The following is a 27,623-nucleotide window of genomic DNA, read 5'->3' as shown; positions in this document are numbered from 1 at the left end:
GGTTGGGATATAGTGTTTTAAGTACAGTAATTTCATCAATTTTTTAAATAGTTTTGCTTAATAAAATTGTATATTTATCTTCAATGGTTTTTGAAAAAAAAACTGTATAAGCAAATATTTATTCATATTTACTTAATGTTTAATTAATATTAAGTTGCATTATGTGGTCGGATCATAATACAAGAAGATAACTTATATTAGTAGGTATTGATTTAAAAGACTATTATGCCGTTTATCAAGTTTAATTGGGGAGATACATCATCTTAGATATTGGAACAAATGACTCTAAAAAAAGATAGATACATAGGTGTGTGTTTTCTCATCTTGACGTTAAGATATTTCTCTCTTCTTTTTTAGAGTGTTATGGGACCCTATTTATACTCTCTCTTTGATTTGTAGTTGTTTAAGAGTATTGGAGGGGGTTTCTAGTCGTTGGAAGCATTAAAATTTCAAATTAAAAGCCCCTTGCAAGTTTAGGTGTCACTACCTTAGAAAAATAATGTTAGAAATGATTGCGTATTTATACCTTTAAGGCAGGTATCAATTCTTTATGAGCAGGCACTAATACCTCAAGAACATGTAAAACCTTACTCTTCTATTTTGTGTTTTTGGGTACTGACTTGCACTATATTGATACATCAGGTTTGGTTATCAATGCTTGGGGTTAGATATTGATACCTTATGATTGGTTACCGATACTAAACTCCTCGAGAAAGTGTTGACAAACACTATTTGAGGCGGTATTAATACCTATAATATACTTAGAAACATTTTTTTTATAGTTCTTGGAGTACTCAAAAATATTTATACATGCTGATGATATTTTGGAAACACATTTTTAAATATCGCAACACTTTAAAAATATTTTAAAGATTATCAAATTGATTCTTATAAATTTAATTAAGGAATTAAAAATCTATTTTAATTCTTAATAGTTATATCAAATCGTTAACAATATTAATTTATAATATCTAAAAGAAAATAAATATGTTAATTTTTTTAGGGAGGGCGCCAAAGCCATTCCCTATCTCTTAAATTTGTGCCCTTACTAAAAGATTTAATGTTTGTTAAATAAGTGATTAAATAATAATAAAAAAGCCTCTAATTTTTAATTGAATTAACCACACCAATTTGGTTGGATTTTTTTCCATTTGAAGTAATGTGTATATCTTATCCTTTTGATCAAGACGTACAATGTTCCTATCAAACAAAATTCTCTTTTTTATATTGTTTGACATTTATTTTTATATAAACAAAAAATCACTTAAATCTCCACCCAAAAGAATAGCAAACATGAAACATGGGTGAAGTGAGAAATTTTTTAAAAAATCAAAATTAAATTATATGTTTTTATTATAGTAAAAATAGAATTTTATCATTTTCGAAAAAAACCAAAGTATAATTTTACTACTATTAAAATTGTGAAAGATATAGGTTCATGAAAATTATATTGTATGCTTTTGTTTAATATTTTTAAATAATAAATTAAATGAAGGTTGTTTAATTTCATTCAAAATTTATTTATTTGGTGTCATGTAATTAACAAAATCAAATCAAGATTTAAGAAATGATTCAATGCTTTCATTGTTGAGTACAAGAACAAAAAAACTTTTATTGATGCATTGTATACCAATACATAAGTAAGAAAAGCCAACAATTTTATTATAAATTACATGTAATCAATATCAACAGTCAATACTGGAGATAAAATAACCACAACAACAAAATAACAATAGGGCTTGCGAGCATTTTTTAAATCTGTGGCTCGATAGTGGGTTATGAAGTTGGAAAGCGAAGATAGAGAGGGATAGGATTGGGAGCATTTGGAGGTGAGTCCCAAACTGAGAAAGCACTTGTTGAGTTAATCCATTTCTTTGGTATTTCTGGGTAATGACGATCCAACACATCTTTCAAGCTTTCAGTGGTATTTACCCATTCAAATCCTTTTTTTGTGTATGTTTCCTCATTGAAATCACTTGTGAAGAACCTATCAGCTTCAAGCCTCCTGCAATACCGATATCATTCAATTCTTGATATTCAATTTTCTTAGAAAAATATTCAGATATAAGTACGAAAGTATGATTTATACCTTGTTGCCATCAATAGAAAAACAATGAAAGCTGTCTCGCTTATGGCAAAACCCTTGATCTTCTTCTCAGCCATGAGACCTACCATTAAGTCTAGTTCTTCAACATCATCACCATAAACATCCTTGAGAACTTCAATGGCATTCTTATCTTCAGTCAGATCTTCCCATTTAGAGATTGGTATCAATAGCAAAGCCCTACGGAATTGATTATACCTTGCAACTTTCCTCTCTCTATCCCTATAAACTGCATCATTGATATTAATTTTAGATTGAGTTTTTATGTGTTTGTTTAACGAATTCATGGATCATAAATTTCTAGTTTTAGACAAGTCATTACTTTCAAGAGCTGCCAAGTCCACATGGTCAGGCCTATCTTTGCCATCAACATCTTGTGCTACGAGGTCTCGAAGCCATGAAGGATAGTTCCAAAGCTCCAATGCACCACAAGCTTGATGTCCCATTGAAACAAGTTGCCTTGTGAATCCAATTTGTGACAAAGTATTTTCTCCTTTATGGCCTATTGATTCAGGCATAGGAACCCTGGATTACAAAGTAGAAAGACAAACTAAGTTTAAGAATAAATGTGGACTATTGAGTCGTTGTTTACAACGTCATGTAAGGCTTACTCCTCAAGCAATGGTGGAAATTTGCTTGGTCCTGGAGCAACATTGATGTTTCGAAGATGAATGGAATCTGGTAAAAGCTGGTGGAGTTGATAGACACTGGTAAATTCCTCAGTCAAAGAGTAAGGAACAGCGTGATTAACAGGCTTTCTCAAACCCACTAAACCTCCCAAAGAGGATCCACCAACATGCCCAAATGTGTCCTTGAATTTCTTTCCCAATAATCCATACCTGTGACAAATTTGACAACATTAAAGTTATATCTGGAGTTTTAATCCAATTGGTTCGAGGTCCAAATCACAACAATCGAGGCCCCTAAAATTTGACAACATTAAAGGGAAAAATGAAAACTAGTTTACCAATTAGCACGCATTCCAGCAAGCAGCATATCAGTTTTCAAAAGCTCCACACACTACACCAAAACAGGTTTTTAGCGGCGTTTTTTTAGGCCTTTAGCGGCGCTTTTTAACCCCACTAAAGATATTTGCGGCGCTTCTTAAAGCGCCGGAAAAAATGCCACTAATGAAAACGTCGCAAATGTTTGCAGCGTTTACAAACAAAAACGCCGTTAAAGACCATGTTCTTTAGCGGCGCTTAGAAAAAAACGCCGCTAAAGATCATGTTCTTTAGCGGCGCTTAGAAAAAAACGCCGCTAAAGATCATGTTCTTTAGCGGCGCTTAGAAAAAAACGCCGCTAAAGAACATGTTCTTTAGCGGCGTTTGTAAAAAAATGCCACTAAAGACCATGTTCTTTAGCGGCGCTTAGAAAAAAACGCCGCTAAAGAACATGTTCTTTAGCGGCGCTTAGAAAAAAACGCCGCTAAAGAACATGTTCTTTAGCGGCGCTTAGAAAAAAACGCCGCTAAAGAACATGTTCTTTAGCGGCGCTTAAGGGAAAACGCCGCTAAAGATCATGTTCTTTAGCGGCGTTTTTTTTCTAATCGCCGCTAAAGAACATGTTCTTTAGTGGCATTTTTACAAACGCCGCAAAAGAACATGTTCTTTAGTGGCGCTTTTATACAAAAACACCACTATTTTTGGGATTTTTTTTTATTAAATTTTTCATTTTTTCTGCCCTCCTGTAGCAAAATTTCAAAAGCAACATTTCAAAAGCAACCAATAGCAATAAATTTATATAATATTTTAACATAAGGGAATAAAATAATATTAATATCAATAAATAAAAGTGAATTCATATTGTTTTTGCAAAAAATGTTAAATGTTAAATGTTAAAATGATAAAAATATTTATGTCATACACTATGAAGGTGGAAGTTGCGACTTAAACATCTTCATCATAATCTGAAGCTGCTGCTGAAGTTCGTTGTACTTTTTGCTCTGCTCTGCTTCTCTTGCTGCAGCCTCCGCTTCCCTCGCTGCAGTCGCTGCTTCCCTCGCTTCCGCCTCTGCTTTAAGTTGTAGCTGGAGTTCTTCATATTTCCTTTGAACCTCAATTGTAGTCGCTTGCATCTGAGCCATTTGGTCTTTTAACCTCTGAACTTCAGCTTGAGCCTGACTCCCCGAAGCCATGTATTGGTGGGAGCTGGATCCAAAATATTGGGTTGGGCTAACAAAAGATCCTTGAAATCGAACCCGACCATACCTTTCAGGACCCAAAACTTCAGTAATAATCCGATTATCAATATCTTCAAGATGAACCGAACTATCACTAGAAGCAATTGCTTCGTACTCCGCCTTTTTATCATTTAGTTTTTCCTAATAAATATATCACATAGTTAGGAACACAATATTATATATTGAAAAACATATGCAACATAACAATAGTCGCATTAACTGCAATGAATTAAACCATTAGAAAATAAACACTATAAATAACTAAAATAAGTCAAATCGTATTAAGTAAACGTACCATTATTTCAGCAGCTTCAGGAGTCATGGGAGATCCATCTTTCTTCCTATGTGTAATTTCAAAAAGTTGAAGGCGTCCAACTTTTTGACCGGACGACCGTTCCTACAATATAGTAGTATAAATATTATTTAATAGAAAGTTATACATATTCGACAATATTAAAAATTTAAAAATACCTCCGCCTCAGCTACACATGCGAAACTTCTCGACCCGGCTGTGTGGGTGAATTTTTGTTTCTGCCTGCTGCTTATTCCAACTTGTTCACGATCCTACGTTATGAAATTTTTTAGTACGTAAATAGAAAATACTATAAACCAAAATAATTACAATAGTTTAGAAGGACGTCAGACCTCGCCTTTATTCGAATGCCAAAATCTAACCGCATCTTCCCATTGGTACCTCAACATACCCGGCGGGACATTTTGCAATTTCTCATCGAGGGTTGTTTTTGTCTTATAATAATTTTTCTTCAAAGTACTTTTGTTGTCTCTCCATCTTTTTCCCAATGCCTTCTTTACATAAGCATCCGAGACCTCTAAAGCAAACCTCGCCTGCAAAAAACAAAAAACACAAGTTAATAAAGTAAATATAAATGAAACTATTTCCCAAGCATTATAGATGACATTAACATTTTGTTACCTTAATATTATCGAGGGCTTGGTTTTTGTTGCTATCGGGCATTTGATGCCATGACTCGTAGTTTATAGGTAACATATTCGGATTTCGTGCTAAAATGCCCATGTATCCAGCTAAAAGTCGAGCTTCTGATCCAACAGGCTGACCAAAACTGTTTCGTCCAACTTTGACACGCTCGACTGAATCTAACTCGTACAACTCTCTAAGTAGCGTACGTCCTCGACCTCTGCGCGTCCCACCATTTTCAGCTACAAATGGTATATTATAATATAAGAATTTGAAAAATAAATCAACTATAACAGAAACACGCATGTAAATTAAATGAAAAATTACTTTGAACTTCTGTAGGATCCTCAGCTGTAATCGGAACATTTGAAGATCCAACTGCTGTCTGTTGTTCAGTACTATTAGTTTCTGTCGAGTTTGGATTATTTCGAACAATGCTTCCCCTTAGAATTTTTCTTCTAGGCATTTTATCTACAATACACATAAAATAGTTAATAACTTAATAGCTAATTACAACAATAACAGCACATATAAAACAGTTGAAACATATAATAAGACGAAGACTTAAATTATGATATTATATATAATTAAACAATCGTAAAATCTTACTACATCATTATTCGTAAATATCTTCATCGGTATCCTGACGAACCCATCCAAATTGTGCACTAGTACTAGGGATATTATCGTTTAAGTTTAGTTCTGGAAAGGGTAAAGTTACTGATCTATCTTCGATGTTATCTCTACTTCCACCGCCCATATCAAACAAGTCTCTAGGGATGTTACGGAGTACAACGTACCAACCCTCATCAGTTGGATCTTTTGAGTAAAAAACTTGTTTGACTTGAGATGAGAATACATACGGCTCATCTATCAGTTGTTGTCCTGTGTGAATCAATCGGTCAAAGTTCACCATTGTAAAACCAAATTGATCTTGCTTAATTCCACGAGCTGTATTAACATCGGCCCAATCACCACGAAATAAGACAACTTTCCATTTGCCGTAGTAATCCAACTCAATTATGTCAGTAAGTTGTCCGAAATATTCCACATTTCCCTCGACAGGATTATTGTCCCTAGCACTAGCATAACTCGTAATTGCAGAATTGACAACAATTCCACAATTTTGCGTTCTCCTCAACCTCTCGCGATATTTTGTATGAAATCTGAATCCGTTGATGAGGAACGCACTATATCTTTTAACCACTCGATTTGGACCTTGGGAGAGCCATTTAACATCGTCGTTTACGTTCTTCCCGCTCCAAACCTATTGAATGGAAAGTAAACTGAGTAATTCATTTGTTATGAGAAAACATTATTATTTGTAAGCGGAAGCTCGAACTGCATACCGTTTGGCTTAACCATTCATAAAATGATTCTGTAAACAACTTATTGATATCTCGATGTTGTGTTCTTCGGGAGCGCAAACGAGATCTCAATATTTGTTTGTACTCACTGTGTTAAAAAAATGTGATCTTTGTTAGAAGATAAACAATTATTAGTTTGATAAATATTTATCAAATTTGTAGAACTTACTTCCGTAAAGGTTCCAATAAATCGTGGTGAAACAGAACATATCGATGTGCTTGTACCCACGATAAATGATCTAATTCTGTAATTTCAACTTTTCCGATTGGTTCTCCAAAACTTTGGAACAAATAAGTATCGGCTAAGTTATGGTCCGTGAGTCCAGCATTCCTATTTGGTCTGTTTAACCTTATTTCAACATCTTCCAAATATCTTGAGCAGAAGGTCATACATTCTTCTGCCAAGTAGCCTTCAGCAATCGATCCTTCTGGATATCGCTTGTTGCGGCAGTAAGACTTTAATTTGGATAGAAACCTAAACATAATATACAACATTTCTTAATTATTGAAACTAAAGGCATAAAGGTGAATGAAGGAAAACTTTAAAACTTTTAATTAACACCTTTCTATGGGATACATCCATCGATAGAAAACGGGTCCGCCAAGAATTACTTCGTGCGGGAGATGGATTATCAAGTGAACCATAATGGTGAAGAAGGAAGGTGGGAAGATTTTCTCCATGTTGCATAAAATTAAAGCGGTTCGATCCTGTACCTTCTGAAGTTCTTGAACGTCCAAAACTTTGCCACAAATGGCTTTCATTATGTTGGATAGTTCAATTATACAAGACGTCACCTTCTTGGACATACAACATCGTAGAGCCACTGGCAGTAAATCTTGCATCAAGATGTGATAGTCATGTGATTTTAGCGAATATAATCTTCTATCTTTAACACTAACACATCGAGATATATTTGATGCATACGCATCTGGAACCTTTATATCCTTCAACACCGTGCAGAACAATTCTTTTTCCGTCTTTGACATTGAAAAAATAGAAGGCGGCAACCGATATTTCCCATTCGGAAGTGGATTGGGATGAAGATCAGGTCGGATTCCCATTTGGACTAAATCAAGTCGACTCTGAAGATTGTCTTTTGATTTTCCGTCGACATTCAAAACTGTACCCACAATGTTCTCGCAGACATTTTTCTTAATGTGCATAACATCAAGATTGTGTCGTAGAAGGTGATGCTCCCAATAAGGTAACTGAAAAAAAAATACTTCTTTTTTTCCACAACTCCGCCTCATTAGGATCGTCCTCTTCATCAGAGTCATCATCAGCTTCATCATTGGATCTTCTATTTCTTTGCGTGTTTGGCGGTTGGTTCATCTTCCCATAAATAAAATTCATATCTTCCAACATGAACAAGATTTCAGAGCCACTGGTCTGCGAAGGAGCTTCTCTGAACTCTTCAGTACCGTCAAATACAGAACTCTGAAATCTAAATCTATGATTTTCCGGTAACCACCGACGATGCCCCATGTAAGAGAACTTCTTCCCATTGTATAACCATTGCGAACATGTTTGTGCAGCACAACAAGGACACGCATAACGACCCTTGGTACTCCAACCGGATAAATTGGCATAAGCGGGAAAGTCATTAATGGTCCACATTAAAGCTGCACGTAAATTAAAGTTCTCCTTTCTCAGTACATCGTATGTCTCAACACCAACCCACAATTGTTTTAACTCTTCAATAAGTGGCTGCAAATAAATGTCGATATCATTCCCGGGCCCTTTCTCTCCAGGGATAATCATAGATAAGATTAGGGAAGATTGCTTCATGCAAATCCATGGAGGCAGATTGTAAGGAACAAGCACTACTGGCCAAGTACTGTAGGCAGTGCTCATGATCTTGAAAGGATTAAATCCATCAGATGCTAGCCCAAGCCTCACACTCCTAGGATCGCTTGCGAAGCTTGTAAATTTATTGTCAAATGATTTCCAAGCTAAAGAATCTGCCGGATGCCTTAGTAATCCATCAACGGTTCGTCCATCATGGTGCCATGTCATTGACTCCGCTGTCTTCGACGATAAAAAAAGCCTTTGAAGCCTTGGTATCAACGGAAAATACCGTAAAATCTTGGCTGGCTTCTTCCGTGACTGTGCATCATTTTCATCGTCGTTCCCATCTTCTGTGTTTCTACTTGTCCAACGAGAGTGGCCGCATACATGACAGCACTGTTGGTTTCTCCGATCGCCCCAATACAACATGCAGTCATTTGGGCAACTATGGATTTTGTTATACCCAAGGCCTAAATCTTTTATCATCTTCTTCATATCTTTGCAGGACCGAGGGATTTTTGCAAACGGGAACATTTCTCTCAAAAACTCTAACAGCATTGTCAACGAGTTTCCCGTCCACCCTCCCAAACACTTTAATTGAAAAAGACGAACACAGAAGGACATCTTTGAAAATTTTGATCCCTCATACAGTTCTTCGTTCATGTCATTAAGTAGCGCGTAGAACTTCGCCGCTTCTCCATTCGGCTCTTCATGACGTACACTACTTCCCGGTTCGGTAAAAGTATTTCCACCAATATTACAATCATCAGAGGCCATAAAGTCCGCTGGGAATGATTCGACACCATGATTGTGCATATTAAATGCATCCCGCAACATACCTTCCATGTCATCCCCTCTACCAGACTGATGGTAAGCAGTATCAGGATAAGTTACATCCATACTTGAAGAGGAAGTACTAGGCGGGCATTCTCCATGAAATAACCATTGTTTATAACCCCGAACAAACCCATCAACAATTAGATGCTCGTATACAACTTCACGATAATGCCAGTTTATGTTGACACACTTCTTACACGGGCAAAGAATCATGTTCTCTTGGCTTGCATATTGAAATGCAAAATTTAGAAAAGTCTGTACTCCATTTCGATAACCGTCGCTTACCCTTAACAAATTCATCCAAGACCGGTCCATTTCTTAGATCTTGAAGTCTGATTTTCACCAGAAATTGCAATGGTAAGTTATGTAAGTTATGTAAGTTAAATGTATTATGTAAGTTAAATGTAAGTTGTAAGTTATTATGTATTATGTAAGTTGTAAGTTAAATGTATTGTGTAAGTTGTAAGTTAAATGTATTATGTAAGTTGTAAGTTATTATGTATTATGTAAGTTGTAAGTTATTATGTATTGTGTAAGTTGCAAGTTATTATGTATTATGTAAGTTGTAAGTTATTATGTATTGTGTAAGTTGTAAGTTAAATGTATTATGTCAGTCAAATGTATTATGTAAGTTGTAAGTTATTATGTATTATGTAAGTAATGTAAGTTAAATGTATTATGTAAGTTGTAAGTTATTATGTATTATTTAATAAAATAATATATAATTTAATAACATTACTAATATAATTATTAATAATATTTAATAAAATAACATTTTATTTTAATAGTCAATTTTAATATTCCACATATTTTTTTATAATTATTAATAATATTTAATAAAATAACATTTTATTTTAATAGTCAATTTTAATATTCCACATATTTTTTTATATTTTATTTTATCTTTTATGATAACATGATAACAAAATTTAATTATAAGGTATACTCTTTAATAAATGGTTTATTTATAGCAATCTTTTGGTTACGTAAGATATGTATGATGTAAGTATAGCACTTTTATGCATCTTATTTATAATTATTTAAGTAATAAATTTAAGTAACATATTTAAGTAATAAATTTAAACAAATTTTAGTAAGTAATGTATTTTAGTAAGTAATGTATTTTAGTAATAAATTTAAACAAATTTTAGTAAGTAATGTATTTAAGTAATTAATAAATTTAAACAAATTTTAGTAAGTAATGTATTTTAGTAAGTAATGTATTTTAGTAATAAATTTAAACAAATTTTAGTAAGTAATGTATTTTAGAAATAAATTTAAACAAATTTATGTAAGTAATGTATTTTAGTAAGTAATGTATTTTAGTAATAAATTTAAACAAATTTTAGTAAGTAATTTATTTTAGTAAGTAATGTATTTTAGTAATAAATTTAACATTCAATCGCATAAATGAGAACTAACGTCGATAATTTATTAATTGACAAGATCCTTGAAAATCGATAATTTGTTCACTTTAAAACGAATCCACTATTTGCCCATAATTTATTCACTTACTCAAATATATAAACTGATTTAAGAATTTTAATCATTTGCGTAATTATTTTTGTTTGGGTAAAAAATACGTACAAGAATTACAATCATAGTTTATACCTTGCAGTTATGAAAAAATTTGGCAAAGTAACATGCAAATTGAGCCAGCAACATATAAATAAAAAATGATAAATAAACCAATACCCACAGCGTAAAAAATTTTTTTTAATTAAAACTCCCTTTTAAAACTCAAAATAATAATTAAAGTAACAAAATCCAAAATTTAAACATTTGGAGGTGTTTTTTTAAGAAAACCGAGGTGGGAAACATAGGAATAAATACCTCAATTTCCTGGACTTCGAAGCAAACTACTGCAAAAAATAAAAATAAAAAGGAAAACATAAGTAAGTTAGTTCCAAATAAACAGGAAAGAATTAGTATAAAACTTAAATATAACAAAATCCAAAATCCATCATGTACAACGCTATTAAACTTTAAGTTATTTTATGAGTTTTCTTCCAAAAAAAAATCTAAACAAAATAATCACAATATGTCATGCGTTGATAAATTATAATGTAGAATTAAACCAATCATGATTGGACATATGTCATGTGTTGATAAAAATAATTAATGTTATCTTCAATACTCAATTTTGAATCATATATGAAGTTTTAAAATTAACTATAAAGATTCATAAAACAATTATATGGGGCGGGTGACAGTTTATGAACAATCTTTCAAGTGAGATTATTCAGCCGTCCATAGTTTAACTTAGTCACTCCCTTTATCCAACTTTTAACCAAAGGAACATGTACATGTTAAACTTCTTTAATTGTAGGCTTCTTTTAGTTATAATCGACATCAGATTCAGTCGTTTTGAGGCTCTTCCAAGTTGGTTCATTCCTAGGCTTTTAACAAAATCTAACTTTTTGAAACCCCATATTGTACATGATTCATCATTTTCTTCATCCCTTGCCAACATTGTTTCCAAAAGAAAACAAACCAGAAAAAGCAAAATCTGCTAAAGAACAGAACAATATCAGGTTGTTTAATGTATTAAAGGCAAACTAGATTCCCCAATTTGGTAAGAAAGGCATATATTCTCGATAACACAATAACCAAGACTACATATATACTGACATATAAAACAGTTTTGCTTATTGTCCTAGTTGCCACATATGTTTAAAAGGAACCCAGATTAAACTCTAGAATCCACAGCCATAAAGATGATAATACATTAGTTACCCATTAGTTACCCACTAGTTACCCATAGTTTGAGATATTCAAATTTAGTTACCCATTAGTTACCCAAATACTACCATTAGTTACCCTTTTATGCTTCTCCAAAAATCGCTGTAATGGAGAAACAGCAGGCTAAGATGAATACTTTTGAAGAATGCCAAATCTTCCTTATTAAAGGAGATGGAAAGAAAGTGACCCACAACTTGCCAAGCTTAGCTTAAACTTTGCTTATTGAAGAACACCCACAATCCATCATGTACAACGCTAATAAACTTTAAGTTATTTTATGAGTTTTCTTCCAAAAAAATCTAAACAAAATAATCACAATAAATAATTATATATTGATCAAATGGCTGTTAAAACAATTTGCATTCGATACTACTCGCATACATTTGATGAGAAACTGTGAGATACCAACTTCTACAACAAATAAAATATGAAAGTATTATGTGCATGACTAAATAAACAAAGTCCACTTGCTTAAAACCATTTCGGGATTTGCATAATACATGACAGGCTGACCAAAATGCAACGGGTATATAACTACCACGAACAGCAAGATGATTAACTAAAGATGATTAACTAAAAACCTTTTATTTGCAACATAAAATTTGCCTTTACAAAATTTACCTCCACGCCAAAGAATATCCAAATTTGGCAGCAATGAAACGAGCTCCAACCCAGCAAGCTAAGAAAGCAACGCAGACAAAAACCAGATCCAGATTTCAGAACCAAAGCAAACTACATTTATATCACATCACCCCATCTTTAAAAAGAAATAAGTCACAGCAAACAGCAAATTATTTGGCAATTGGGTGATGAGAAATCATTACTGGGTTAAAACAGGTCAAATTCACACCAAAGAAATAAAACACGTCAAATTCACACCAAAATCTAACCATCATATTCTTCACCTGAAATCATTAGTGGGTTAAAACCATTCTAATTAAATCTGGAAAAGAAAACGGAGGCAATTGGGTGATGAGAAATAATTAATTTGGCATTTTGTAGCCTTTTATAAACCAAAAATACAAATTGAGTTTTGGCAGAAAGAACTGTAAATCAAAGTTTAAAACTTGTTAATCACTCTATTATTCTCCTTCACTCTTATACTTATTTGTCTAGCTATTGAGAATGCATGTCTCATTCATGTATTCGACAATGTTTTCAATACAACATGGACAGATTCAATTCAAGCCATCGACACCATTGCCTTACCTTTGCCTTGCCTTGTTCTTGTTCTTGTTCTTGCCTTGTTCCAGTTCAAACAAATTCCACTTTTTTCTTCTGTAAAAGAGAAAGAAGGGATGGCGAAGACATGAGTAAAAATCAGGAACATTCAAACACAGTTCCAAGACGACAGACGGCTTACCTATTCCCCATCATCTAATGATTCCCCAGAAATTATGTTGTTTAATCGAAACCCTAAAACCCCAAATAACTTAGACTGACCTAAAACCCAAAAAATTTAATCGAAACAGAACTGGATGTGCTTACCTATTCAATCGACAAATCTCGCAGCTGTGCCCACCGTCTTTCAAGATCGACTCCGACCACCTTTCTTCCCTTTCTATTTTTCGTGATAAGTTTTTACACACTTCTCTCTGTAATTTCGACACTTAGAAAATTTTGTTAAGGGTTGCTGTAACTGGAGGACGGAGGCAGAGATGTAAGTGAATTTGTCCGCTGACGAAACGGCGTCGTTTAAGTTAAGTTATAAGTTTTGCGGCGCTTCCCTATAAAACGCCACAATAGAATCTGATTCCCTAATTCACAGAACGACGCCGTATATTGTAATAATTGTGGCGTTTTTGACTAAAACGCCGGTAAAGGATACCTTTTGCGGCATTTTTATATAGAAACGCCGCTAAAACTCTCATTTTCTTTTTGTCTTACTTTTAAATAATTAATTACCAATTTATTTAACAAATAAATAATTACTAACTTATTTATTTGTTTATTTATTTATACCAATTTTAGTTTGGTCCTATATTTACAAATTAAATATTTAATAACTATATATATATCCATATATATTCATATATATCCATATATAAGTAAAAATATATACAATGGACGTTAATTTGGGTTAAATGTTTTGCCAGTTATAACTATTATTAATTATTAGTTATATTAACAAGTCTCAAATTATAAATTAACCTTGTAATCTTCATATTAACCATTCAATTTATATATGTAGCTACGTACATGCATAAAGTGATCATCTTATACCTATTATACTCAAAACTTATCTTAATATTAAATTTATTCTGGATATATATTTTACAAATATATAAGAACATATATATTTACCTCCAAAATTAATCAATCTAATATTAACCTATTAAGAAACCCTAAACCCCGGCCAAACCCCTAAAACATCTATAACCCTCAGTAAACCCTAAACCCTAATAATTAACCCTATACCCTTAAATTCACATAACCCCTAAAGCATAACCTAGCCCCTAAACCCTAAACTATAAATAACAAACCTTAAATTCATATATACCGGCCCGTACTCCTTAGAATACCATGCATCGACCAAAAAATTCCCTAAATATTCTTTAATAATAAAAAAATATAGTGAAAATCTATTAAAATATAATAACTTATATTTATATAGTTAAAAATATTGTATAAAGTTGAAATAAGGAAGCAATATTATCTTTATGACAAATTTTCGTATGAAGCTTCGAATGTCCTCTTAACAAATGGATGAAATTTGTTATAATAAACTTGGTACAACAAATTTTGTCTCTTTGTATAAAAAACAATTTTTTATTATAAAATTTGGTATAGAAAATGCATTTTTTTCGATAATAAGTTCGTAAAGGATGAGGACACGGGTTAAATGGCCTTTAAAGAAACGGCGCCGCTTAAATTAATTTTAGGTCACATTTGCGGCGTTTGGCGTAAAAACGCCGCTATTGCTTGCCTTTTGCGGCGCTACCGGAAAAAACGCCACTAACTTTTCAATTACAGAAAGAAACGGTGACGTTTTCACAAAATTGTAGACATATTTGCGGCGTTTTACCTTAAAACGCCACTAAATTTTCAATTACAGAAAGAAACGGTGACGTTTTCACAAAATTGTAGACATATTTACGGCGTTTTCCCTTAAAACGCCACTAATAGAGTACACATTCAACTGAAACGACGCCGTTCTGACACAGTTTCAAGAATATTAGCGGCGCTTCCCTATAAAACGCCACAAGAGAAACTGATCCCTAACACGTAACGACGTCGTATTGATCCATATAAAACACGAACTTTAGCGGCGCTTAGCAAAAAATGCCGCTAAAGAACAGAGAATTAGTGGCGCTCAGATAAAAACGCCACTAATGATACGAGCATTAGCGGCGCTTAGACAAAAACGCCGCTAAAGAACAGAGAATTAGTGGCGCTCAGATAAAAACGCCACTAATGATACGAGCATTAGCGGCGCTTAGACAAAAACGCCGCTAAAGGTTTAAAAAATCGCAAAAACGACGTCGTTGGTTTTAGCCTTTTTGTGGCGCTTTACATAAAACGCCGCTAATACCTATTATTGGCGGCACTTGTTGGAAATCGCCGCTGATGGTCTACCTTTAGCGGCGCTTTGACTAAATCGCCGCTAATGCTCGATTTTTTGCGGCGCTTTTATTTCAAACGCCGCTAAAAGTGCCGCTAAAGGCTTATTCTGGTGTAGTGACAGTCCAGTCAATGGTATGGATCTTTGCAATCACAGCAGAAGTTACAAGCCTTGCGTATCGATATAGCTCTTCATCATTCAAATCCGGGTATTCCTTCTAAAATTATGTTCCAAATACTAATGGTTAGTAAATTTCTCAAATTATAAAGCAAATATGGAATTTAAACAAATACCTTGAGGGTATCACAGACTGCATTGTGTTCTTTAATGAATAGAGCCTGTAATGTTGAGACGCCAGCCCAACTATTTCTAATATCTCCGGATATGGGGATCCCATCTTCATCTTGTTGCAGTAATCCATCTTCTGAAATCTTTAACTTTCCATCTGTGAATGTTCTCACCTTTTGTAACCTTTCCTTATTGCTTCCATATATTACACTTCCATCCCTACAACAATAACCCGTTCATGTCAAAATCTTGCATGCCTTTAACCATGGACTGTCGAATGTATATTATTTTAATAATATCTTTATCTGAATCTATATTTATTTTAAATTATATACTTATTTATTTTCTTTATCCAAATTCAAATTAAATAGCTTGAACCTGAATCTACAAAAATCCAAACTTAATAGCACATCCAAATATTCATATCATTCGAGCTCTTCATCTTTTCATGTATTCATATTATTTAACATTTGTATCATATCCCACACCCAATTTAAATATGGGTAAACATATATTCTATTTGGGCTTATATGTTCTTACCACCAAGGTGTACGGATGTTCTTTGCGCCACTTTTGATGTCATAGAAACCAGTTGGAAACTCTCTCGTGGGATAAAACTTGAAAGAACTTAGAGGGCATTTGTTTGCAACTTCTTTAGGTGCAATCAACTCAACCTGCAACTTTCTCCAACAACCAATGTTAATAATATCTCCATTATATCTGTAAACTAAGTATATACTTCAAAAAATAAATAAATAAAAATATTCATATTAAATATATATCCATATCTAATATTTTTGCCCAAATCTGAAATAACATAAATATATAAATAAATGATGATGACATATATATGTAATTAAAGTTTCACCTTCTGATTAGTGTTCTCCATGTGATCGATCCAATCGTGGATCATAAATTGAATCCATGAAGCTGCAATCATATTGAATTGTTTGTCTGTGTCCTTATATTGTGTTCTTGTCAATAATTTAGTAGCCACAACCATGGGATCTGGCTTCATTAACTACAAAAAAATAATAATAATAATAATTTGCAATCATATAATTTTATTTAATGAAGTTCAATTTATCGTCCAACCTAGGGCTAGTTTGGTAATGTTTTTGAAAAGTGTTTTTGAAAAGTGATATGAAAAAGTGTTTTTGAGAAGTGTTTTTGAAAAATTTGATTTAAAATTTGAGTGTTTAGTATTATTGTTAAAAAGTGTTTTTGACAAATAAAATGTTTATTTTAGACATGTTATTATCAAGTAGATGTGAGCATGGGCCGGGCCGAGTCCAAGCTGGGCTCAACTAAAAATTCAGGCCCGTTTGCTAGGCCCGGCCCAAAAAATGGGCCTAAAATTTTGCCCAAGCCCAACCTGGATAAAAATGCTAAAACTCGAGCCCAACTCGGCCCGCCCATATTATTTTTATATAATTTTTAAAAATATATAATACATAAAAAATACTAAAAACATCGAAATAAATATTTTCCAACAAATTAAAAATAAATTTTAAAAAATATGTATACTTAAATAACACTAAGATAGATGCAACTTAACAAGCAAATGTCTCTAAAATAATAACAAAATTAATAAATGTCTTTAAAATAATAACAAAATTAACAATAAAATAAGTTTTATACAATATCCAAACAATAACATCAAAATAGTAGCAACATAATAGTAAAATAGTAGCAAAATACGGAGCAAACAACAAGAAAATAATATTAAAAAAAAAGAAAATTTTTTTTGTCCTTCAACAGATTCGGGCCGGGCCGGCTTGGGTAAAAAATGCCTTATCCGAGTCTCGGTCCATTTTTTAAATAGGCCTTATTTTTTGTCCAAGCCCATTTTTCACCAAACCTTCCCACATTTCAGGAGGGCCTTAGCCCGGCTCGGCCCATGATCAAGTCTATTATCAAGTAACAAATATGCATTTAAATAATATTTAAATTAGTTAATATTATTATATTTTAGTAAGAATATAAAAAATTATTATAACTTGCTGTTAATATTTTAATATATGAAATATAAATTTTAAATATTTTTAAGCAATAAACATTAATTATTTATAAAATTTAATTAGAATATATAAACTATATTTTAAATATTTAAATTTAACCATTAAATATTTTTAATTAGTATTTTAATTTTTTTTATTTTTAATTAATGATTTTAAAAAATTTGTAATTAAGCACCAAGAAAAAAAGGGAAAATACTATGTTATTTTGGGGTGAAAAAGTAATTAAGCACTAAAAGTGCTCTTGGGAGAGGAAAAGCTAAAAATTTTAGCTTCTTTTCTTCAGAAGTGCTTTTGAAAAGTGCTTCTAAGAAGCTAAAAATTTCAGTCAAAAGCAGTTTGTTTAGCACAACTTTTATTCCAAAAGTACTTCTGGAGTCAGAAGTATGTTATTTTTTAAGCACTACAGAACAGACCCTTAGTTGATAAAGTTGCTTAGCTTTGCATGCAGCAATATTAAAAGTCACCTTTTATTTTCGGATTTAATTGGATCAACTAATTGAAATATCCAAATTCTATTGAAACTGTTTTTAAATATTAAATAGGTACTAAATACAATAAATTTATAAAATGAGACCGACTCAATTATAAAATGACAATAAAATCATTCATTTTATAAAGTAAGTTATATAATTATAATTGGATCAATTTGATATTTTTTCCTAATTTGGTAACTAAACTTAACACTTTTTCTTAAGTTAGTACTTAATCTTTTTTGGGGTTCAATTTGGTACTTAAATTTGGCTCTTTTTCCTAATTTGGTACCTACTTTTTTTTTGTTCGATTGGTTACTTGTTAAATGTTTTACAAATTACTCCAATATACTAAAAATATTTTTTATGAGGTAGTAAAAATAATCAATGTATAATCGACATGTGACAGATGACATGAATTTTTTTTGTATTTTATATATTCAATTACTTTTAGTTTTATTTATTTAATTATTTTATTAGTTGAAAATAATGAATTTATTTTAAGTTGGGGTTTTAAATTTTTTTTATTTAATATTAATCCGTTAAGCATAGCTCAATAACTATTTTTTTAACATGAATTTCCTCTAATACTGACACTATTTTTGTAGCATAAATTTTTTTTAACACCGTTAGTATTTTGCATAATTTGTATAATATTTAATAAATTTAGGTACCAAATTGAACCTAAAAAAATCTTAGGTACCAAATTGGGCCCTAAAGAAGTTTAGATACCAAATTAAAAAAAATGTCAAGTTCAGATACCAAATTGGGCTAAAAAAAGTTATAAGTACCAAATTAGGAAAAAATTGTCAAGTTCATATATCAAATGTTATATTAAGGATATTATTATAAGGATATTGGTTTTTTTCATATTTTTTTTAAAATTAATAAAAACTTATCCATGTTAAAGCTTTATTTAATTCTTAATAAAATTTTAATAGATATTTGTACATACTATTCTTTTCACGCATATGGTGGATGTTTTTTTCTATTTAATAAAGCTTTTATTTACTACATATGGTCTAATTGAGGTTTTTGAAATAATGTGTATACCTTATCTGTTTGATGAACAGGCATAATGTTCCTGCCAAAGAAAGATCCTTGGCTGCCAGCTCCCTCATTGAAAGGATCATTGTAACTTCCATCAGCTGTTCTGTACGGATAATCTCCTGGGCTAAACCGAACACCGGATGGAGTTTTCCCGACATTGATGAGATTGTATTGCTGGTGAAGATGGCGACGTACAGCCAAATATATTAAACCTAAGATAACAGGTAACCGGTGCCATATCCCCAATTTATCCACCGAATGAACCATCTGATTAACCAAAAATAATTGTTAAGCTTAATAGCAGCCGGCAACATGATGTTATGACTTAAAAAACATTTATAGGAGAAAAATGAGTTATTTTACGAGGAAGAGAAAAGCATCAGTTATGGTCATGGAAGAAACAGCTTCATGGAAATCTTGATGGATGAAACGACGTAGTATGTTGTTTAAAAGAGTCTTCGTAATAAATGCCATTGTTTTTCAAGAGAACCTAGGTTTTCTTTTCTTTTCTTTTTTTTCGGGGGGGGGGGGTGTTAAAGATACTTTGTAAGAACCATGGTCATGCATATGTCTGTATTTATAGACGGAATTATGAAGAAAAATAGTGCCGGCAATCACGTGAAAAGCATTGGATAATTACGTCAACAGTGAACACAATGCTTTTCTCCCCTCAACTCATAGCTTACTATTCTACATTTGAGAATGAGGTTGAATAGTATTACTTATTAATTCCAAACTTGGACAGAAGATGATAATATTGGAGTAAAAGGTTCCTGAATTAATTAAAAAAGTTGATATATATATTGTAGGAGAGTACATTTATGGAGGAAAGTTCAAATGGCCACATTTATTATGGTTTAGACTTTGTCCGAGGCCAATAACTTGTCGGATAGTTGGCTGGTGGCTAAACCTTGATGAAATAATACCTAGTATCTCCTTTTTTTTTATTAAATAGATTAATTTAATTTTTGAATAAGCTCAAATTTTAAGGGTTAATTCTATTAAAACTTGATATTATTTAATTTTTTAATAATATATAAATTAAATTAATTTATTGTGGTTTAGGGTAGGGGTGAGTATTCCATCGAGTTGAGTTGAGTCGAATCGAATCGAGTAAAAAAAATTCGAGTCAGTCGAGTTGACGAATTTTATTTTAGCAACCGAACTCAATTTAAATTTTTTTCGAATCGAATCCAATTGAGTGAAAAAATTTCGAGTTAAGTCGAGTTGATTTAATGAATCATATTATTTATACTCAATGTTACATTTACATGGACTAATTATTTAACTAGTAGACGAAGTACAAAATTATTTAACTACATAAACAATATAATTATTTTACCTTTGAACTTAGAGTAAATATATATCAAAACAACAAAATTTTACCTTTTAACTTAATAGTTTTGACTTTTAATCTTAGAAAAGATAAACATTTATCAAAACGATATAGTTTTATTTTTTCTTATTTGGATCTTCGAATAACTCAAATTATGTAATTCATATTCGAATTAAACTAAAAAACTTAATTTTTTATTCAAGTTGATTCGAATAACTTAATTAACTCAAATAACACGAACTATTTAATTCAAAATACAAAATTTTTATTGAATTTTTTAAATCGAATTAAATTTTATTCAATCTTAACTTAGGGTACCTCGGGTATAAAAAAGAACATTGTTTTTATTATTATCTATTTTGTAGGGACATGACGGCTGGAAGGGAGGAATTATGGAGAACAAAGAAAAAACGAACTTGGCTTTTGATGTCCCCCACGTATCATTTCCTTTAGAAAAAAATTTATTTTATGCATGAAACAATCAACTGTGAAATTATTTCTACGTAATTATGGTAAGGCGGCCGTCCACACATTTGAAGGAGATTAAACAAATCTATTTACCTTCTTATTATTTTTTTATATAAATTTGGGATTAAAGTTTAATCTGAAATTTAAAAGGATTTGGACAAAATATTATACTTGAAAAGTGAGTTTGAGAAAAAAAATTAACTTCGTTTAAAATAAGATTAAGTTTAGGTTTGAGCATTTAAAGCCTATGTATGACTTATTTTTAAGTTTATAATATTTTATATTATGTTATTTTTATATATTATGTAATTTATAATACATTTAAAAAATAAAACTTATATTAAATATATAATACTATTCTAATATAAACATTAAAATAATATTAAGATGACTATATAAAAAAATTTAATAAATAGAAAAATATATAAAATTATTAAATATTAAATTAAAATAAAAAAATATTTTAAAAAAAAAATTAATATGAGCAGGTTTAAAATGAAATTGAGTTAATCTTTTAAAAATATGAGTAAGTTTGAAGAAAATTTTAAATTCATATTTCAGATTAGATTGAACTTTACCAAACATAAAATGCTAATACCCATTGAAATATATAACCGACCAATTCTAACTCATTTGAGTAATACCCATTGAAATATGTAACCGACCAATTCTAATTATATATTCTTACCACCAAGGTGTACGGATGTTCTTTGTGCCAGTTTTGATGTCACAGAAACCGGTTGGAAATTCCTTTGTTGGATGAAACTAAGTGAGAAGACATTTGTTTGCAACTTCTTTAGGTGCAATCACTTGAACGTGCAATTTTGTAACCACCAATGTTAATTATATCTCCATTAAAATTGGATTCTAACATTTTTCTTAAAATATTTGTATCCGATTTTATGTTGTACATATATATAATATTAATTTCCAAATCCAAAGTAATATAAATACATAAATAAATATATAATTAAGGTTTAACCTGTTGGTTGGTGTACTACATGTGATCTATTCAATCGTCGCAAAACAGGTTTTTAGCAGCGTTTCGCGCTTTTACAAGCGCCGCGAAAAACGCTGCTAAAGAACATGACTTTTAGCGGCATTTTCTCAAAAACGCCGCTAAAGAACGTGACCTCTAATGGTGCCTTTCACATAAACGCCGCTAAAGGTCATGTTCTTTTGCGGTGTTTTTAGTAAAAACGCCACTAATTTTATCAAATTTCTAATATCCTATTTTCATTCATATACAATCCTTCATGTAACATTAAATCCAACCAATAACAGCAAATCTGAATGATACTTCAAAAATCCAACGAAAGATAGATTATTTAAATTAATAAATGAAATTACAAAATATTCTTACAATAATGTTAAAAGTTATATTGTTAAAACATTCTTACAATAAGAAAATAAATGTCTAAGATAGTGGATTCTTGACTGCTGAAACATCTTCTTCATATTCTGAAGCTATAGCTGGAGTTCGTTTTATTTTCTATTTTGCTCTGCTTCCCTTGCTACTGCCTCCTCTTTAAGTTATAGCTGGAGTTCTTCATATTTTCTTTGAACCTCTGCTTCTCTCAATGCTGCCTTCGCTTTAAGTTGAGCAATTTAAATATCTAACCCGACCATACCTTTTAAGACCCAAAACTTCAGTAATAATTCTGTTATCAATGTCCTCAAGATTAACAGAACTATCACTCGAAGCAATCGCTTCATACATGCACCTTTTTATCCTTTAGTTTCTCCTAATAAATCAATTAAAGAGTTAGAAACGAAATATATAATAAAAAAATACAACATAACTTAACATTATTTAAAACTACTAACGACGAATTAAACCATTATAAATAAATATTATAAATATTTAAAATAAATCAAATTTTATTAAGTAAATATACCATAATTTCTCCAGATTTAAAAGTCATTGGAGATCCATCTTTCTTCCTATGTGTAATGTCAAAAAGCTGAAGGCATCCAACTTTTTGACCAGACGGGAGTTCCTACAATATAGTAGTAAAAATATTATTTAATAAAAAATAATTAATATTTGACACAATTAATAAATTCAAAATACCTCGGCCTCAGCTACACAAGCAAAACTTTTCGACCCTACTGTGTGCATGAATTTTTGTTTTTGCCTGGTGCTTGTTCCAACTCACTCACAGTCCTATATTATGAAATTATTATTACGTATATAGTAAATACTATAAACCGAAATAATTATAAGAGTTTGGAAGTACGTAATACCTCTCTTTTATTTGAATTCCAGAATCTAACCGCATCTTTCTATTGGTAACATCAACATTCCCGGCGGGACATTTCGCAATTTCTCTTTGAGGCGTATATCTTTCTTAAAATATTCTTTTTTTAAAGTGCTTTTATGGTCTCTCCATTTTTTTCCCAATGCCTTCTTGAATAAGTAACCGAGACCTCTAAAGCAAATCTCTCCTAAAAAAATACAATTTTAGAAAGTAAATATAAATGAAACTTAAACCAAAGTATTATAAAATACATTCATGTTTTGTTACCTTAATATTATCGAGAACTTGATTTTTGTTACTATCAGGCATTTGATGCCATGATTCGTAGTTGATAAGCAACATATTGGCATTTCGTGCTATAATGCCCAAATATCCTACTAAAAGTCGAGCTTCTGATCCAACAGGCTGACCAAGATTGTTTTTAAATACTTTGACACGCTCGACAGGATTTAACTCGTATAAATCCTTAAGTAGCATATGTCCTCGACCTCTGCGCATCCCACAACTTTCAGCTGAAAAAGGGTATATTATAATATAAAAATTTGAAAAAGAAATCAATAATAAAAGTCAACACGCATGTAAATTAAATTTAACCTTACTTTGAATTTCTACAGGCATATCAGGTGTTTCCAGAACATTCAAAGATCCAATAGCAGTCTATTGTTCACTATTTGTTTCTTTTGAATTTGGAGTATTCTGAACAATATTTGGATCTCGTAATCTTCTTCTAGGCATTTTTTCTGCAATACACATAAAATAGTTGAAATTTTAGTAACTAATTACAACAATAATAGTACATATAACATAGTTGAAATATTTAACAAGACTAAGATTTAAATTATAATATTATATATAATTAAAAAATCGTAAAATCTTACTACATCATAATTCGTAAATATCTTCATCCACATCCTGGCGAACCCATTGAAATTGTGTACTAGTACTAGAGATATTTTCATTTAAGTTTTGTTCTGGAAAAGGAAAAGTTTCTGATCTTTCGACGATGTCATCTTTACTTCCATTGCCCATGTCAAACAAGTCTCTAGGGGTGTTTCGGAGTACAACGTACCAACCCTCATCAGTTGGATCTTTTGAATAAAAAACTTGTTTCACTTAAGAAGAAAATACATACGGCTCATATATCAATTGTTGTCCAGTGTGAATCAAGCGAGAGAAATTCACCATTGTAAAATCAAATTGATCTTTTTTAATTCTACGAGCAGTATTAACATCAACCCAATCACATCGAAATAAGATAACTTTCTATTTTCCATAGTAATTCAACTCAATAATGTCAGTAAGAAAGCAAGCATAGGAAGAGAAGTCTGTATACAAGGAAAAATAAGCAGAATCTGCATTAGAAACAAGTGAAATGACAACAACCTAAATCAATTACCAAATTTCTTTTTTCTGGATGAATTACCCAACCAATATGGAGATCTATAAAGAATTTAAAATTTAAAAATTATTCAAGGCATAAAATAAAGTTGCACCTTAAGTCAATTGTTAATTTCTGTTAAAAAACTAAGGTTGCACCTTAAGTCAAAGGTTTAATAGTTAATTTGGTCCCTGAGTTAAAATATACAATATGCATATATAAAGAGAAATGATATATATTTAGAGACTTTTATTTTGCATTTAATAACATAAAAAAAGCCATAAATTTTTTATTATCCAACTTCCTTTTGTATGAATAATAATAATAATAATAATAATAATAATTGATATTATAAATAAAATAACATAATCAAATCTTTAGCAGTTAATTGAAACAAATTTATTAAAAATGTTTAGTGACTGAAATGATTTATATCGCATCAAAGATGTTTATTAAAAATAAGATAGATGGCATCTAAGATGTTTATTAAAAACCTTTATATTTGTAATCAAATATATGTTTGGGATAGATATTAATATTAGATTGGAAATGAAAATGCTATCCGCTAAAAAACCAAATTCTTAAATATACTACTAATCTAAGGCCATGGACAGCAAGAAAAATTAACTACATTTAGATGATAATGACAATCTATTATCGCATGAAAATTTGATTTAGTTACCTAAGTACCTACATTAACCAACGTAACATAAGTTAATAGAACTAGGAACACACAAGTTTAATGAAATAGGAAACTGGGACCTCATAACAAAGTTAATATATATCTCTAACAACCCCTTATTTGTTGTTGTTCACCTTAGTTGCTACCCACTTTCCTTTACCTTTTCATAATTTTTATTTTTTGTTGGTCAAACTTTAACTTAATTTCTAGCTTCTGGTCCTGATGTTTCTTGACCTAACAACCCCTTATTTTTATTAATATAATAAATGATCTTGTTACTACTACTAAATAATAAGAACAACACATTAAACATACGATATCACCTAAATTAATTTATAAATAACGAGTGACGAGGCCATATTTCCATGAATGATCTTATAAGATGAAAAGCTTAAGTACAATGCCAAATAGAGTCAACGCTCTTTGACTTTGTCGATGAGCCTAATGCCATTGACTTAAGTTACCAGTTTTTACAGGGCTTTTCTATATTTGTATAAAAATCATCAACGAGATTTAAAAATGAAGGCATTATTGGTGTAAAGATTGTTCAACCAAAATTAATCATCATCTATATTCTATCATTTAAAAAAATAACTGTAAGATTATAATAAATTAAAGACAAGGAAAAGCTACTCGCCCATTGACTTGGAAGCTAATTTCTCACAAAATACACCCCACTTGCTTAGAAGTAGTATAAAAACAAAATATAAAGTAATCAAAGCTGGCTGGGCCACTCCTTTTCAGATAAAACTAGCAAAGTTAATATATATCTCTAAGTTGTACAAATGAATTTTAAAAAAAATCCCGTCTTTTTAAAGTTACCCTTTGTTTGGTTGCCGAGAAAAAGTACAAAACTTGAAATCATAACAAAGACAAATTCGTAAAGCAAAATAGAAAGAAGAGAATCATGTTTCTACCTTACCTCTAGTTTTGGATTTCAGACTAGAAGATGTCAAATGAGGATTTGTCTCTGATAAACAACTGTGAATTGAGTCTTGTCTTTTTTGGTGACACGAACTTCTTCTTTACGATAAGAGTTGAGCTAAGAATCGAAAGGTGGATATTTTATTGGCTTTGGCTGCAAATACCGAGAATGAGACTTTGGGATAGTTTACGGACTTGGGTTTTGCTGCAAATGAATAGATTGATGGGGATAAGAGGGTTTGAGCTTAACTATTGTTTTGTCCAATTCATAATAGTTGTGCTTAAGGAATTGCTTACCTTGTTCGATTATTGCAAGGATTCCATCTTTAGAGCAGATTATAACAGGTAGAATCCGTGTGGAAGAGATGTTGTAAATCTTTAGAGAGGAAACTTTTAGGGATATAGGGAAAACTTTTAGGAGAAAATAATTAGGGATTTTGGGGATGGAGTGGGGATAAAATCGAGCATAACAAAACGGTTACATTTTACTCAAAATGCAATTATATTTTGCGGCATTTTTACAATAGCGCCACTAATGATTAACATTTAGCAGCGTTTACCCAATAGCACCTCTAATGATTTTTACGCCTTTTTGATAAAACGACGTCATCTAGCTTACTGCCCATATTTACTTGCGGCATTTTCCCAAGAGTGTTGCTAATGCTCAACATTTAGCGGTGTTTTTACCATAGCGCCACTAATGTTTGACATTTAGCAGTGTTTTCCCAGTAGCGCTGCTAACATTTTTTGCGCCTTTTTGATAAAACGACGTCGTCAAGCTTAATGCCCATATATATTTGCGGTATTTTCCCAATACTGTCGCTAATGCTCGACATTTAGCAACGCTTTTACACTAGCGCCACTAATGCTTGACATTTAAGCTCACTAAATCGCAAAATAAAACGACGACATTTTAATTAACTTTTTGCAGTGTTTTTGAAAAAGCGCCGCTAATAATCAATCTTTAGCGGCGTTTTTAAAAAAGCGCCGCTAATGCCACTATATACCAACCTAAAACGATGTCGTTTAAGCTAAAGTAAAATGTTTTTGCGGCGTTTTTGTCACTAATGCCTTTGATAGTAATAAATTTTAATAGTTTAATTATTTCTTAAATTCCTATTAAACTAAGTTTTTCTGTTTCAAACAATATATCTAATTTGTAAAATTTTATAATTGTGTACGAAATTAATTTTAAAAAATGAAACCCTAAACCCTAAACCTTAAA

The 27,623-nt window shown here is 31.4% G+C and overlaps 2 protein-coding genes and 2 long non-coding RNA genes across 4 annotated transcripts; all 4 read right to left on the bottom strand.

Annotated features, from left to right (window-relative positions):
• Positions 1-1,759: 1,759 nt before the first annotated feature.
• On the bottom strand, positions 1,760-3,116 carry LOC107900136 (alpha-dioxygenase 1). The gene is made up of 5 exons (XM_041112031.1): positions 3,072-3,116; positions 2,716-2,943; positions 2,427-2,629; positions 2,090-2,333; positions 1,760-2,005 (listed from the first exon to the last, which is right to left on the bottom strand). The coding sequence occupies exons 1-5, from the start codon at positions 3,098-3,100 to the stop codon at positions 1,777-1,779; spliced, it is 933 nt and encodes a 310-aa protein (XP_040967965.1). The 5' UTR covers positions 3,101-3,116; the 3' UTR covers positions 1,760-1,776.
• Positions 3,117-12,419: 9,303 nt separating this feature from the next.
• LOC107916041 (uncharacterized) lies at positions 12,420-13,828 on the bottom strand. Its single transcript, XR_005927361.1, has 3 exons — positions 13,447-13,828; positions 13,168-13,236; positions 12,420-12,637 (listed from the first exon to the last, which is right to left on the bottom strand). It is a non-coding gene; the product is annotated as an uncharacterized lncRNA (long non-coding RNA).
• A 1,540-nt stretch (positions 13,829-15,368) lies between these two features.
• On the bottom strand, positions 15,369-19,865 carry LOC107959828 (alpha-dioxygenase 1-like). Its single transcript, XM_016895982.2, has 6 exons — positions 19,713-19,865; positions 19,353-19,616; positions 16,677-16,829; positions 16,349-16,482; positions 15,814-16,027; positions 15,369-15,737 (listed from the first exon to the last, which is right to left on the bottom strand). Exons 1-6 carry the CDS (start codon positions 19,821-19,823, stop codon positions 15,624-15,626), a joined length of 990 nt encoding a protein of 329 aa, XP_016751471.1. The 5' UTR covers positions 19,824-19,865; the 3' UTR covers positions 15,369-15,623.
• Positions 19,866-23,771: 3,906 nt separating this feature from the next.
• On the bottom strand, positions 23,772-26,832 carry LOC121229584 (uncharacterized). Its single transcript, XR_005927360.1, has 4 exons — positions 26,696-26,832; positions 26,397-26,603; positions 24,014-24,154; positions 23,772-23,926 (listed from the first exon to the last, which is right to left on the bottom strand). It is a non-coding gene; the product is annotated as an uncharacterized lncRNA (long non-coding RNA).
• Between the last annotated feature and the right edge of the window lie 791 nt (positions 26,833-27,623).

The sequence above is a fragment of the Gossypium hirsutum genome, chromosome A05, assembly GCF_007990345.1.
Source record: "Gossypium hirsutum isolate 1008001.06 chromosome A05, Gossypium_hirsutum_v2.1, whole genome shotgun sequence".
NCBI lineage: Eukaryota > Viridiplantae > Streptophyta > Magnoliopsida > Malvales > Malvaceae > Gossypium > Gossypium hirsutum.
Note: the sequence above shows the minus strand (reverse complement) of the source record. Positions and strands in the feature narration are given on the sequence as shown.